The following is a 16,992-nucleotide window of genomic DNA, read 5'->3' on the forward strand; positions in this document are numbered from 1 at the left end:
CAGTTGAATTATTCAGCTGTCATTTGTTGCTTTTATAAAGTAAATGGATGTCAGAGAGGATTTTCTCTTTACACCACAGCACACAGTGTTCTCTATTCTCTGCTGCGTCGCTGCATGAGATAAGAGTTTTTTGTGAGGGTTGTGTTATTCAGTATGTAAATATGTTAGTTACATGATGGAAAAAAGAGGAATATATTTCAGTCGATGGCTTTTAAGCAGTGTAATACCCTGTGGCAGCCATATTGAAAAGTCCTCAGTTCAGTTAAGATGACTTTGAACAATTGAGAGTGATAGAGAGATCAATTTTGCCTTTGCATAATATCATTTTCTTTCCCATCACACCTTCTTGGAATTCTGCACCATGTCAAGAGTAGGTAGTTCTTAAATCAGTGTGATATGGGTGAATGACTACATGTAGTGTTAAAGCACTTTGAGTGGTCGGAAGACTAGAAAAGTTTAATACAAGTGCAGTCCAATTAACATTTACCAATCTAGAATAACTATATCATTAGATAATTGATTTCGGAGGTGTTCTGGGCTTAGTAGAATAACGTTAGTTTTGTCTGAGTTTATGATCAAGAAGTGCAGGTCATCCAAGTTTCTATGTCCTTAAGATTGCTTTTGTTGACAGAGATCTGATATTTAAGAGTTGACATTTAATTTTCCCTATTTTGTTGAACTGTTGCGTTGGTGGTGTTAAGTTTAATTAGGATATTTTGTACAACTCCTCTTCTATTTAATTTTGATTTAATTCATTTAAGTGGCTGTGGGGCAAACACAGTCTCTAGGGTTTTGGGTGGGTACCTGCTCTAATGGAAGCACAGAGATGTGCGTAAGACTGCAACTCTGCTTCCTGGTCTCAACTCTGAGTTGTCATGGAGTCAGATTTCTAGATATATAATCCACTCCATCCAAAGTGGGATAAATGCATGTGACTATGGCCCCTGGTGTTGCTAACTTCACATTCCTTACAATAGAGCTGCCAATAATCAGAGTTGGTTTCTCAACGGGTGTGTCGCTAATTGGGGAGAACCTATTAGAAACTTGAAGTGGTTGGTGGTGAACCGTGGGCTTCTGCCTAGACTTATGCTTCCTTTGCGCAGTCAACCAGTCTCCCGGCTGCTCGGGGATTTGCCGGGGGGCGGCTAGTAGAAGCTACGTCTGGTCCGCCCACAGGGGGACGACGACGACGACGACTAATCTATTGTATCACATTACTTACTCTCACTTAGGCTACATGCACACTAATACGTTTGAGTTTTTAAATGAAAACGATCTCCGTCCACACGGCGTTTCAGCATCGTTTTTGAAATCATCTCCGTCCAGACTAAAACGCCTGAAAAAGAATATCACGTGACTCTTCACGTACACTGGGCATGCGGGTGGGTGCCGGTGTTAACAGGAAGTAGATTGGTTGCTTAGTTAAAAAAATACTACAGAGTAATAAAGTAGTCTTTAATAATGAAAGGTCGTGTTTGATACTTAAAATCTTCCTCTATAAACTCAAACAGACAAATTTGTGGAAGGTTTCAGTAGTTTTTAGACTTAGTTACAACGCTGCGGGTCTTGCTCTCTCTCTCACACATCAAATTAACTTTAATATTAACACTTACACATAATGGTTTACTAGATTATGGGTCAATAAATGTGGTCAACACACGTCTCTCACTCGTTTACTTGGTTTCGTTGTTCATTCTCACTCGTAGCTCTGCTGGTGGCTGAAGTCTCTGTGCTACTGGGGAGCAATTCATGTTTCTGTGTGGACTTCACAATAGTTGTGCAGAACAAAATATGCATTAATAACGACAGGAAAGTCCTCCGTTTTGTGTCCGTCCTCCTCAAAGCCGCTAACCGTGACTTCAGATGGCCGCTCCGTAGGTCTGATAATGCCGCTGGACACGCCGCTCACTAACCGCTCCAATAACAGCTACATGTTACAGCTACAACAGCTGCTAGTAAAGACAACTAGGTCAGCAACACCTGTAATCAGTTGTCCATGTTAAATTAACCAGGTAGTCGATCGGTAATCAAGGCTGTTGTTATTTGTGATTTTCCGGGAAAGGCTCACGTGATAGGGGCGTGACGAATCAGGGAAGGACACGTCATGACTGCTAAGAACCAATCAAGTAGCGAATGCGGGTGTGGGCGTCATCGTTTCCAAACTTATCCGTTTTCGACCGTCCACACAAAGAGGCAACCCCGGAGTTTTCAAACTTATCCGTCCTCGGGAGCGTTTTCAAACTCCTCCGTTTTCAGTTCTCGAAATCTCCGGCGTAGTGTGGACGCTCAGTGTAAACGTAGCAAAACATATGCGTTTTCAAATGGAAACGGAGTAGTGTGGACATGGCCTTTGATCTTGGCCTCGATGAAAGGGTGTTCTGATGAGGTCCAGGACACAATATTTCTTATTGCTTACATAATTTGTAAAGAGTGGATAAACTCATATAATCAAACAGAACATCAACTACACTAGCAGCATGGCTCTATTGATGGCAGGGTTGTTAAGTCCACCGGACTGGTGCTCACTGAAATATCATGCCATTTGAATGTTTTGCCTTGAGGTTTTGTACAGATGTTCATCATCCCCAGACCATATGGTGAGGGCTTTGGGGATGCCCTAACCTTTTAGTCCCACCAACTGGTTGAGATTTTTAATTTAGGGGAAAATCTCTCAAAAGTTAATATTTGTGTATACCTGCATGCTCACCAGCAGGATGAATTTTAGGTGATGTTCAGATGTTTCATCTTGAAGATCATCAGATGAAGATGTCAGTCTGTCCAACACTTTGGTTTATGATGAAATAGTTGCAAAGTCAATAACATTTCCATCAGCTGTCCTTGTTTTGTTACTTAGCTAATGTTGGTACGCTTGCACGTCACAAGATGGTGAATACGGTTAACATTATACCTGCTAAGCATCGGCTGTTATTATTTTCATTGTCAGCAAGCTGACATTACAAGTGAGATCAAAGCCCTGCTGTGCTTAAGCACAGCCACACAGTTGCTGATGTGGCTGTGGATTTAGTCTTGTTTCACGCTTCTTCTTCTTCTTCTTCTTCTTTAAATTAAACGTCTGTGTGTGTGTTTCACAGCTAGCAATTGCTACAGCTTTAGAGGTGCTGCAGAGGTGAAGCTAGTGAACTGTAGAAAGTGGAATTGACAATTTCAGAAGTGTTCAGGACTATTAAGTGTAGACAGACATGTCAACCGCTATCTGTTTGCTAATTACACTGTGATCTCAGCTAAACTGCAGTACAACAAAAGGGGCATCATCTACCACTGCTGTAGCTTTCAATAGACTTGTTGACATCTCTCAATTTTCTCAGACACCTCAATGCAGATTTGAAAGTATATTGTGATCCTTTATATTGTCAGAGCAATAACTCTTTTTGCAGACGCGGGTTCATCCTTTATGATTATGTTTGTGAGGTACAGTTATTCAGAAGCTGGACTGGTGCCAAGGCAAATTGGATTACGTCTCCCAATGTTCTCTCAAGTGTTTTATTATCCCTGAGCTGAAGGCATAATGTGATTACTTGGTGATGCCCTTTGTTCAGCACACTATTATCCTGATGCTGTGTCCATGAGTTCATTAACAGCACATTATGACTTGTTAGACACAAGCACGCAGCAGAGGCCGCTGAGCTCATACAGTATGAGTCATTCATGTTGCGTTCAGGCTGGATAGACTCCTACTGAACGTGGGCGGCAAGTAAAGTTTAGTTTAAACAAGTGCACTGTAATTGAATAATGGGCTGCACGTGCAGTACATAATATTATACATTATTAAGCAGTATTAAGTGGATTTTGGTGATAACAGTCGTGAATTGCTCCCTCATTTTACATTTAAAAACAAAAGGGATACTTTCTAAAAACGGTACCAATTTGTGATATGAGGTTGACTTTATGTGAATAATATTACGATTAGTTTGACGAAATAATCCTTACTTAATGTTTACTTACTATCTGTTTCTCTTCAGAGCATTTAAACTGCATCCTATGGTCTTCATCAGTGGTTGGAGTTTTCTCAGTTGTCACGAAGATCAGTGTCAATATTAATGAATACACAGAGAATTCACGCATGTATTGCGTGATTTATATACAATGACTCTCTCCACAAAAATATGTTTCAATTCTGGGTCGGCCCTATGGTTGTTTCCCAGTTGCATGTGTCCAGAATATCTTCACATACATATCCTTACCAGATGTCCAAGCCACCTCAACCTGCTTCAGTGCATATGGACTATTATTGATTGTTTTAATCTCACTCAATGTGTCACAGACCCTTCCCACATCAGAGGGCATACTCTCGACCTTGCTTTTACTCTTTAAATATTGATTCTGTTCTGTTGATCTTTGTATTTCATATCAGAATTGTGTTATTTTGAATTGGATACCTAAGGGTGTCCTTCTCAAATTAGCTCTTGCATCCTAAACAATCTCTATGCAGCAGTTTTCTGCTGGCTTTTATATTAGTTCAAATGATGGGTTGGGTAATTTCAACTTTGCTGGGTAGTTTTTGTGTAGCCCAGCTGCTGGGTTAGTGGCTGGCTCATTCTTAGTGACAGTAGAAAGTAGAGGCTGGGTTATCTGCAGTCGGCAAATAGCATGGTCACTGAGCAGTCTTTTTGACTCCTCTCCTCCAGCAGTCCTCTAACATAATTCAGTAAAGGTTTGGACCAAGTCATTACAGCAACAATACCAGACTGTAGCCTGATAGTAACTTCATGGAGTGAGTGAATGATGACACTATCCTAATGTCCAGGTTTTACAGTGTATGGCAAGTCTCTAAGCTTCACAAGCATCTACTGAAGACCTACATAAATGTTTTAACTCTTTCCTGCCTGGTACGGTCGACGAAGCTGTAAATCTAAGAATAAACTTGTGTCGATGGCCAGCAATATAGTTGGCAAACCCCGAAAGCCCTTGACTCAACTTTTTACAGAAATGATGAAGAAGAAAACGAGGAGTATCCTGGGCGATATCTCCCATCCTCTTTTCAGCCAGTTTGAGCTCTTGAGCTCCGAGAGGCTATGGAGTCCCTCTGGAAACTAAAAATGTGTTTAAGAAGTCCTTCAACCCAAGTGCCATCAATATTCTTAAGTCAACAAAGTGACTGAGTAGATCTAAGCCACTGACACTGACATTAACTGTTTTCACGTGTGGTATAACCAACAGTATACAGTATGTATTTGTTTTTCTAACCGCCTGTCTGCTTTTTATGTTGTTGTTTCTTGTGTTTGGTGAGCAGAGACAAATTTACACCCTGGACGATGATAAAGATGTATTGTTTTGTATTACAACAGCACCATGAGCAAAGAGAATTCAAAAAATACTTTTTAAGACATTTTATGATCTTAAATTCTGAAAATCAAATTTAAGGATCAGCAGCAACCCTGTTATGGGAGGAGGAGGCTTGTAGCCTATCGCATGCTCGCAAAGTCTTCTAATAAGCACATATCAATTGAATGTAAATGTAAGTAGCAGTTACAACATTGTTACAGTACGTTTCACAACACAAACACTACATGGTTTAAAAATTGATGTAAAGGTATTGTCACAATCAGGCTTTGCCTTATGTGTTGTGTGTGTGTGTGTATTTCTGTAGCTCCTCACTCTTCTACTCAGCCACTCCCTCAGCACCAGTCTAACTCCCTTCACCTGTCCCTTATCACTAATCAAGCACTCCCTCATCAGCACAACTCTCCTCACCTGTTCTAGTCACTATTTAAACCCCTGTCTTTCACTCACTCACTGCCAGGTCATTGTTTGTTCTACCCGCCCGTTTGTCTCGTCCTGTTCCCGGTTTCCCCGTCTGCCTGCCTCGGTTTCCCCCCTCGTCTCTTGTGCTTGGACTCCCTGTTGTGTGGTAATTATTTCCTTTTGGTGTGGAATAAAATGCCTTTTTCACTCATCTACTGTCTGCGCTTGAGTCCTTATCATACCTCGTGACAGGTATTTCTGCTTACTAGTCACTTTGTGCATTGCCGTAGCGTCAGGTTTGTTTATACAGATGAACTTGGGCACGATGGATCTTGAGTTTCCAACTTGAATGACTGTTCCGTTGCACTTTTCCGAGTACAATGGATTGCAGCATAACCTTAGTGTTGGTGTCAAGCGGAAACCTCTGGTGCTGAGAAAATAATGTGGAAGTGCCAAAAACTGCAGTTACTCAAATGGCCACTTGAGACTGGTTCCAACAGCGAGTCAATCGCTATAGACCTCCATGTTGAAATGTTAAATTTTATAGTCTCTCTAGCCAATATTACTATTCATGACATTTGTATGACTCACCTGTGTATTTTATATTGAGGCCTAAAGTTTGGCATAATTGAGGGCATGGCCGCTTTGAGTGACAGGTGGGTGCCGTAACTGGTTGCTGGGTGCTAGCTGTCTGCTGTGTCACACTGCTGCCTCATCTCAATTGAACACCCACCTCTTTGCTGTTTTTAGAGTAATTCGTTGTCAATGCCAAGATCCCACTTTGAGGCTCACACTGGCTCTTCAGAAAATTACGGGGGACATCATGAAGACTACATCCATATTTTATATTGTGTAGGTTAGCCTAGACCAGTGATTTTCAACCGCTGTGCCGAGGCACACCAGAGATCGCCAGGTGTGCCGTGGGAAAATGTCCAATTTCACTTAATGAGTCCAATAAAATATCATTTAGTTGTTGCAAATACTTTGCCATTGTTGAGCGTCTGAGCTGCAATATAGTGGCTGGCTAAGTAATAAATACTCTTCCATGCCAGTGGGTGGCAGTAGGTAGCGCAATGACCGTGTTCATGTAGGACAGTAGAATGAAATGACCCGCGGGAGAGGTTGTGGTGACAAGACGAACAGCGATGGAGAAATATTTGAAAAGGAAAAATGCAGACTCTGAACTGGACAAAATAATCCAGATGAAAAGCCTAGTAAGGATCAACACATTTAGATACTTGTCATTAAATTGTCAGCATATATCCGGCACTCGGTACAACGGCCTGCCAGTAAATATGTTTATCATAACTGGCCCGCCACACTACAGAGCTCCGGGATGAAAAGTGGCGATGTTAGCTGGCTTTTTGTGCAACATAAAGCATCTCACAGCGCTAAACCTCCAGCTTCAGGGACGGGGATCAAAGACATGTGTGATGTAGTAAGAGTCTCCACCGCTGTGTTCCCGACTGTGCATTTTGCTGATAAACTGGGTGCACTTGGCACAGAGATCACTCGGCGATTTGCCGACTTTGCAGCTCTTAAATTTGAACTGCTCAGCAATCTGTTTGCAGTTGACGTGGAAAGAGCACCTGTGGAGCTGATAGACCTCCAGTGTAATGACACACTCAAGACAAAGTATGACTCTGATTGCGCTGCACAGTTTCCAAGCTTCATCCCCGAAACGATGCCTTAACTCCGCCTACATGCTGCTCAAACGCTCTGCATGGTTGGAAGCACATACCTGTGTGAGGAGCTTTTCTCTGTGATGAAGAGGAACAAAAACCCACATAGGAGTCATCTGACTGATGCACACCTTCACTCCATCGTGAGGGTTTCCACAGCACAGAACCTAACTCCAGACATTAATGAACTGGCAGCCAAGAAAAGATGCCAAACATCTGGCTCTGGCACATAAAATAATGTAGCCTACCTAAACATGTATTCTTTTTGCACTTTGTCCAATATCCCTTCTATCCTGTTTATTAAAAATGGTGACTCTATTTGGCCCTCAACGTCGTCCCAATTTCTTATTTTGGACCTCTCTGTGATTGAGTTTGACACCCCTGCATATATGCTGTATTATGCTAAAAGGTGTCATTTTGTAACCTTTTTGGTTGTTGGTGTGCCGCGGGATCTTTTTAATGTAAAAAATGTGCTGCGGCTCAGAAATGGTTGAAAAACACTGGCCTAGACAACTAGCCACATTTCTACTACATACAGAGCCCCACCTGTTTGTGAGAAAAATACAGCTATTTCAAAGGTGTTAAATTAGTTGTTAAGGCCATACCCTTAAGACCAATCACAAAGTTTTGTGTTCATTATTGCAAGTATTTATGATTTGCATTACCTAATCTTTAACATATTTTAGATCAGCCTATATATATATTGTTTTAAATGCGTTATATATAAATTACATTTTTACTGATTGGACTGTAAGAAATCAAGAAAATAATGAAAACCAATGTATGAGGTAAAATTAAATTAACATTATAGTCAGAATTAACCATTATTTGAGTTGAATGATCAACTCAAGTTGCTGTGTTGGTTGGTCCAATATTTACCCAGTGGTTTGTTGAAAACTACCCAAAATCGGTTGTGAAATTCACCCATCCCCGAGTTCACAACCAGTAAGAACATTTGATGGAGTTTAACGGCATAATTAATAATGCCAGCGTTATATATTTTGTTCTTGTATGTAATAGTGAACATAATCCCTAATTCTTGTCAATTTAACACACATACAGTATATTAAATCAGTACTATATAATACTTAAATATTCAAAATGTTGTTGCACCCTTAACAATAGTCTGAAGTCTGCTGTTCACTTAGTATGCACATAATGACACTTGTGTTCTGTCAGTGGATACACATCCATACAGACTCCCTCAGCAGCTTTTCTCAGGAGAGCTGTGGATTCATCCTTCAGCTAGGTGAAATAGGAGGCAGTTGATATGATCTATGAAGGGCCACGTGAAGACCACACTTCCCTTTCCATTTAACGCCTGAATAAAGATATACCCACTGTGATAAAAGCTGATAAAAGCGACCAGGCATCTCGCCAGACGTGCTGTCAGCGAAGGAGACAAGCTGACAATTACCAGGCCTATCTGCAGTGTAATCACTGAGCTCTACATTGTCCTTTTGGCTTTTTCCATATTTCTTGCTTTTGATTTGTGCCCGAACGTTATGCAAAGCATACTTCCAATGCTGTTTCGTATGATACATGCTGATGTGAAAATGTTTGTCACTTGCTGCCCTATATTTGTCACAGATATTGCTTGAACCACATAAAGTCAAGGTCACCTTCCAAGCATCTCAGGTCAACATTTCTGACTTCACCAGAGTGCTGATTATTATGTTTTTTACTCTCTCGGAAATCCATGCGAGTTTAAGTGCAAACCAGCCCTTGAACTGTGCAAGTAATAACACCTTCATAACAAATTGTAAGTGCAAATAGCTTTAGAAGTTAAATTATTCCAAGGAGGCTGGCACTCCTGCGCCCTGAAGCCCTTTTTATAAAATAGGAGCATTTCATTATCTGATCTGAAATTGGAGAACTCTCCCCGTTTTGGTTTCTCACTGGCTGATGACTTTGCACGGTGTGGCAACAATAATGGCTGCCGCTCTGAATGGATAAACTCTGTGCAAAGCCTTTACGCCACTTTTGAAATGATCCAGTATAATGTGGGTAACTGCTGTTGTAAAGTGTTAGCCAGTTGGGTGCAATTTTTGATGTGAATGGCCATGACTGCAAATACACATTATGTAAATAGTAACATTTACATATGATTTACATATGTATGTCTCTGGCAAGCAGAGAGAGGCTCAGGTTTAGATCAGCCTTCTTCTCATTTTATATGGTTGGTAAACAACATCACTTTCTGATATGGTCATTCTTGGCGCTCTGTTCTTCTCTGGACAATCCCTTAGTGAATCAGAATCCAATTTATACATTTAGTGGTCAAGCATACAAGAAATTGAACTCTGGTGAACTTGGTTCTTTGCAATTTTTTGCAACACACTTCTTGCGAAACACTTTACAGTGTTTCTTACATTAGACACATATGTTGAAAAAAATACTTTGATTGGAAATAAAAAACATGCCTGGGTACACCACATGCTCTGTGAGAGACATGTAGAGAATACAATGTTTGTATTGCCTTGTTTAATTACCATTGCAACAGGAAATTAATCAATGAATGACTGACCACAGACGCCAGGGCGACGGGCCTGTAGTCATTTAATCCTGTGATGGAGGATTTCTTGGGGACCGGGATGATTGTGGAGCGTTTGAAGCAGGAGGGGACTTCACACAGCTCCAGTTATCAGTTGAAGATCTGCGTGAAGATGGGGGTCAGCTGTTCAGCACAGACTTTCAGGCAGGAGGGGGACACACCATCTGGGCCCGGTGGTTTCCTGATCTGCTGTCTGTGAAAGAGCCAACTCACATCCACTCGGCAGATCCTCAGTGCCGGCAGGAGTTCCGTTCCGTTAGGAGAGATGAGGAGGTGGCAGGGGGTGTAGGTGCTTGTTTGATGTCTGAGCAGTTGGGGGGGGGGGGGGGGGGTGAAAGTGGGCTCATCAAACCTGCAGTAGAACACATTCAGGCCAGTTGGTGATTCTGTGTGGGGGGATGGTCTCCTGTAGTTAATGAGTACCTGCAGGCCTCTCCAAACTGACGCAGGGTCGTTGGCTGAAAACTTGTTTTCCAACTTTTCAGTGTAGCTCCTCTTTGCTACCTTGATCTCCCTCGTCAGTGTTTCTGGTCTGATTGTACAGGATTCTGTGCCCACTTCTGTAGGCCTCCCCTTTAGCCTGACAAAGCTGCCTGAGTCTTGCAGTAAACCAGGGTTTATTGTTGTTTTATGTGCAGAAGGTTCTAGTCGGCACACACATGTCCTCAAAAAAACTGATATGATGTCACAGTGTCAGTGGGCTCATCCAGGTCTGTAGCAGCAACCTCAAAAACACTCCAATCAGTGCAGACAAAACAGGACTGTAACTCCAGCTTTGCCTCGTTTTGCCTCCATCGCCTCGCAGACTTCACCACAGGCTTTGCAGATGAATATTGCACACTATATACTGTACATGTATATATCTGGCCACTCCATGCTGGGCCACTTGTTAATGTATTTACACAGATCTGGAAAGTCAATTTGTTTGGGTTGTGTAGCATGAACGGGTCCTGGCCAACGGAAAGATGGGCAGGATCGCACCTAACACGGTGGTAACTCAGTCAGTAGTCCGACTTTAGGGGATCTGATGGGTCAGAAGTGTACCTTCAGCCTTTTACCTCACCCCGTAGCTGAATCGTTAGGATTTCGGAATTATTGTCTTTCTGAGAGTCTTGTACGGCTTGGCCCTAGGCCCTCTCAGTAGGATGTAATATGAGTAGTTACGTAGTATGTCTGTACCTTACTACTGCCTATTTTAGTTTTCTCACCATTTTTGATTAACACTGCCAAGTCTTCACCCAGGGAATTTACCTTAAGGTCCTCTAGAGTCTGTCGTCACATATGTATCACACGTTTCCAGGACAGAGGAAGAGGGGTAACTTAATCTAAAAAACTAGAGTCTTCAGTTTGAGTCCCAGTCACTTACAAATGGTAAGGCTGTGGTTTTATTACAGTTTTCTCAATACAGTTACATAAAACACTTTCAACTCAAGGAAGGTCTATGTGGTGCAAAATATATCAGTCACTGTAAGCTGTCTTCTGATAGCAGAAATGTCTCACAGGGTCTTCTATAAAAGAAGGGCAGTCCAGTCTCGTATTCTTCTTCTTTTTTTTGTCATGCTGTCTTCTGATAGCAGAAGGGTCTTCCAGTCACCCCTCTCAGGGTGAAGACTCTAGTCACCCCTGAGGGTGAAGCCCGTTCTTTCAGTTTTGCAGCTGCTTTTATGCTTATCTGAGGCTGGAACCTCCCCCAAAATAATGCATCACTCACACATGAGTCATCCTTTTTGTAGGTCAACTTACAGGATGTAAGAATTATACAAAGTTTGAGTGACTATTTTACATAAAGCGTCTATGCAGTTTATATGTTAAATCACTTCTATCATGAAATAAAACAGTTTATATGTTTCAACGGTTATACTTTTAAATCAAACAGGTTACAGGTTGTAATAGTTATGCTTTCATATTTTTCTACAATCTTCCAACAGTTGCATTCGCCAACTTTGGTGGTTAACTCTCTTTCATTGTTTGACAAACTATGACACCAACTGTGTGTGCACACTTACATACGTCATCATTGTTACAAAGTTTAAAAGGGTCTATAATAGTAACAGTTTTTCTCAGGTGAAGTTGGACAAAATAAATATTTTGCGCGTTATCATTCTTCGCTGACCATGGTGATCTCATCTTGGAGGTCAGTACCAGGCTCAGTCCAGGAGCTGACTGTGTAATGAAATGCTGTCTTGGTTAATAAGGCACTGAATACGCGCAGATTGTGATCACAAACACAATTGAAACCGCAACAGCGTTTTAAATCTGGCCCATGGTGATTGTTGTGCAGAATGGGGTCATCAGCTCCTGTGTCAGGTTGAGAATCCTCAACTAGCATAGGATGCTGCTGGGCCTTTTGTGATATTAGAATCAATGTTGGTCTCCTTCTTCAGGTCCTGTGAGGCTTCGAATCTCTCAGAATCTTCATTGTTTATTTTATTTTTTGATATGATCCACAGATGGTCTAATTCTTACACTGTTTTCTGTCAGGTGTTGAATGTGAATCTATCTGAGGGAGACAAGGTGGTGTTTGAAGATGTGGGCTACAGAGAGAACACCATGCTGGCCAATGAGTCCATTCTGATGAGGGGGTTGGTAATAAGAAGCCACAGCAATCAGATCTCTATCCGCTTCCACAACCAGAGGTCTCAGGTTGGATCAGTGCTGCTCAGATACCAAGGTAAGTTTGTATTACATGAAAGATGATATTTAAATGATTTAATGTTTTTTTGCTCCCTTGACATTTTTGTAACTAAGTTGAATTCACATTTATCATGTAATAAACTGCTGTTAAATATCACTGTAGTGCCATACAAAGGAAGTAGAATTATATAGCTGTATTGCCTGTAGCAGATTTGATAATTAATAAATCACATATATCAAAATTTGTAATATTTAATTTAGAATTACGACTCATAAGCCCATGAAGTAACTGTATTTAACATTCTGAATATTAATATATCATCAAACACATAGTATCTGTGTAAAGATCTAGAGGAGTAACGTCTACCTGAGCAGAGAATGAAGTCTCTCTCCCTCTGTGTGTTGATACCAGAGCTTCTCTTTGCTTTGCTGACATAGCCGGGCCGGCCGCATGCCTTTGAGTGCATGTGAGCATCCCAGACTGATAAGCTCACGGCCGCCACTCTGCACTGCTCTCATATGGAGGTTACAGCTGTTCACTTTGTCCCGACCAACAGCGTCATCGAAGCAATGACGCCCTTCATTTCCCACCCAGTTAAACACTGTAAACTCTGTCAGCACTGTTGCAGTTAGCTGCCGGCTTGCTGTCGCCATGTTGAGAGCTGTTGAGAGGCAATCAAAATTAACTGAATTTGTAATTTGAATTTTTCAATTACATTAATAAGCACATTTGCACTGATTTATTGATCAGCCCGGTATGAACTATATAAGTTAAAGCTCCCACACATTGAGCTAAAACTCTCCACAGATATAGTCTACAGAAATACTCTATGAGCTAGCCTTCCCTGCCCAGCTTTTTGTCTGAAATACTAAAAGATTAGGTTGTTGATCAATGCATTCAATGTTGTGGATTGCGATGGCTTTAGCAGTGAAGCAGTGAAGCAGTGCATGTGTTGGCTGAGATAGGATTTATCACAGTTGAGTTGCTGTTGCAACTTATTGTTCCAAGGCAGAGAAAGGAAAGTGCAGGCCAGGCAGCAGTGGAGGAGAATGGCACCATGGATATATGTGATTGTATTCATGGTTGAACATGCTCACACTCACCATAATCAATTTACAATATGTCACTTCTGACATGCATACAACATCCTTCTGGAATTCTAACCACATCCCTAGTTAGGAAGCTACCATACAGCCTATATAAAGGCAGGCAGCATAACAAATGTCATTGCGTAACTCAGTGTTGAAGGCGATATGCCATATGTCACCCAGGAAAGTTATTTTTCCATGTCATTTATATACACAAAAATGATTATGTTGGCCTACATACCGCCATATAACATGTAGGATCCAAAGATGTATCTGATGGATTAAAATGTTATTGTCTCAAAAATGAACAGATAATGAGGTGACTTTTGCTGATTTAGTCACTAACCACAAATTCGTATGATTATGTGATACTGGTTGGGTAATAATTTAAGATTCTGTTATCAATCATGGGCAGGTTAATTCAAAGTGAGACTATATAATAATAATAATACATTTTATTTATAGAGCGCTTTTCAGAGTTTTCAAAGACACTTTACATTAAAATCATCATATATAAAAGCTATACACTAAAAACATAAAACACACAATAATGGTCACACAGTAAAAGCAGTTTTGAAAAGGTGGGTTTTGATTTGGGATTTGAACATGGAAAGGTCAGTGCAGTCTCGGATGTGTTTGGGGAGAGAGTTCCAGAGGGAGGGGGCTCTGTTGCCCCATGTCCGGTGCTTGGTCCTCAGTGGAAGGGACAGGAGGTTGGCATCAGAGGAGCGGAGCCGACGGGATGGAGTGTGGTAGTGAAGCAGGTCGGTGAGGTAGGAGGGGGCCTGATTATGGAGGGCTTTGTGAGTGAGGAGAAGGATTTTATATTGGATCCGTTGTGGGACGGGGAGCCAGTGGAGGTTCTGGAGAATAGGAATGATGTGGTCACGGGAGCGGGAGTGGGTGAGCAGGCGAGCAGCAGAGTTCTGGATGTACTGGAGTTTATTTAGGATTTTGAATGATGTGCCATGAAGAATACTGTTGCAGTAGTCGATTCTGGAAGTGATGAAAGCGTGGATCAGAGTTTCAGCAGCAGATAAGGAGAGTGATGGGCGGAGACGGGCCATGTTTTTTAAGTGAAAAAAGGCAGTTCTGGTGATTTGTTTGACGTGGTGTTCAAAGGAGAGGTTGCTGTCGAACATGACTCTGAGGTTGCGGATGTGTGGGGAGGGAGACAGAGTGGAGTTGTCGATGGTGAGGCAGAAGTTGTGACCGGTTTAGTGAGGGATTTGGGACCGATGATGATCATGTCAGATTTATCACAGTTGAGTTTGAGGAAGTTGGTTTGCATCCATGATTTAATGTCAGTGAGGCAGTTGGTCAGAGTGGAGTGAGTGGCAGTGGTAATGGCCTTTGTGGAGATATAGAGCTGGACATCATCGGCGTAGCAGTGAAAGTGAAGACCATGGTGACGTATGATATTACCAAGAGGGAGCAAGTAGAGGATGAACAGAAGAGGACCAAGCACCGAACCCTGGGGGATGCCTTGAGACAGAGGAGCAGTGGAGGAGGTGCAGTTGTTGATGCTGATGAACTGTTGTCTGTTTGTAAGATATGATTTAATCCAGAAGAGAGCAGTTCCGGTGATATTGAGGGAGGGTTCGAGGCGGGAGAGAAGGATGTTGTGGTTGATGGTGTCAAAAGCTGCAGTGAGGTCGAGGAGGATGAGAATGTTGAGGTGACCACCGTCTGAGGAGAGGAGGAGGTCGTTGGTGACTTTGAGGAGGGCTGTTTCAGTGCTGTGCTGTGAGCGGAAACCGGATTGAAATGTCTCGAACAGCTCGTTGGAGATGAGGTGGGCTTTGAGTTGTGTGCCGACAACGCCACACAACTCAACTTTCAAAAGAGTAGCAACTCAAACTTCTGCTAATTAAACACTTTATAATAAGGATGAAAGGAAAGGCACAAGGTCAAAGGGGTTTTATTTAGTCTTTCATTTATTCAGAGGTTTGTTTTGGGCGTAACATGAATTAAACCAATCAGAGTGTTGTCTCCCATTCCCTTTAGCCTGCACCGGTGCAATGCTATTTAAGTGTTCAAAGTGAAAGTGAAAGCTCCTCTGCCTCCGCCCTCTCCCTCTCCTCTGTCCCATCAACAACTCCATTTGACTGCAAATGAGCAAAAGCACCAATAACCTATTTCACGGAGGAGAAGGTGCTCTGTTTGTGTAACAAGTGTACAAGCATAGTGAACTCACCTATGTAGGCACATCTTACTATCTGAAAAATGTGCCCTTTAAATAGTAGGAAAATACTGCATCATTGACTTTAGACTTTGTCTTCCTGTTTCCTTCACCTACATTCCCCTGGGTCCTAAGTCCCTCCATGTACAGCTTCTTATCACCCTCTCTGTACCAACGTACATTTATAACAAATACCACACATATTACGGTAATCAGCGTTGCATATGTGTCTGACCAAAATACCAAAAAAAGCAAAAAAGCAATGATTCATTTAAATTATTTTTTTTAGAGTTTTTAAAGTGTTTTTGTTTGGAATATGTATAATAAGCATATAATTTAGTTATTGCTACTGAGAATTTAACAAACGTAAAAAAAAAAAAGAAAAAAACATGAAGTAGATAGGTTTGCAGTTTTCAAGGTGTATATTTCAAATTGCATCTCTTACACACATGAAGATAAAGTTGTGAACACGGGCTGAATATCTATTATCAGAATCATAACTGTATTTTAACTACTGTGTAAAGGGAATAGGCTACTGCTGTTAAAAAGCACCTGATTTGTTTAAAGTGTTTGCAAACCAAATGTTATTGCACTTTTGTTCATATAGCAGTACTCTTAAAATAAAAGTGCGCAATACACTACTTTTGAATTAATTGTTGAATTTTGCGCATAATGCGATTAATCGCAAAACAATCATGCGATTAAAAATTGTAATCGTTGCCCAGCACTAATTATAACCAACACGGCAATGTGCGCACGGATGGTACACCAAGTACATGTTCTACATAAACGTGTGCTGTGCGCAGCGCTGTAAGATCGTTGTGAGATGGAGGCCACGCATGGAGCAGCGCAAGAGTGCAGACCCAGCTGTATATAGTTAGATGTAAAATGCACACTTGATGAGCTGTTTGAAATGTCTTTGTTTACAGTAAAAAAATGTATTGATTATTATAAGAATAAAATATTTCAGGTTTTGTGACAAATTAAGCTGCAATTGTTATTATTATTACTATTACTATTATCACCATTATTATAATTATTAGGGTGCATCACCCTGTACAATTGTTATGGACAAGTTGAGAGCAAACAGTTGCTCATTCACAAATCCAGCAGACATTGAGCGACATTAGCAATCCTCTATTTCTTTC

At 41.4% G+C, this 16,992-nt stretch overlaps 1 protein-coding gene across 1 annotated transcript in view; it reads left to right on the plus strand.

Moving 5' to 3' along the window:
* Window positions 1-16,992, plus strand: part of LOC142931483 (seizure protein 6 homolog) — a 188,734-nt gene that overhangs the window by 79,153 nt on the left and 92,589 nt on the right. Inside the window, exon 4 of the mRNA XM_076075411.1 lies at window positions 12,421-12,610. Coding sequence (XP_075931526.1) covers window positions 12,421-12,610 — 190 coding nt within the window. The remainder of the gene's footprint in view (window positions 1-12,420; window positions 12,611-16,992) is intronic.

This window comes from Anarhichas minor, unplaced genomic scaffold (assembly GCF_050575085.1).
Source record: "Anarhichas minor isolate MPS153535 unplaced genomic scaffold, ASM5057508v1 ptg000052l, whole genome shotgun sequence".
Lineage (NCBI taxonomy): Eukaryota > Metazoa > Chordata > Actinopteri > Perciformes > Anarhichadidae > Anarhichas > Anarhichas minor.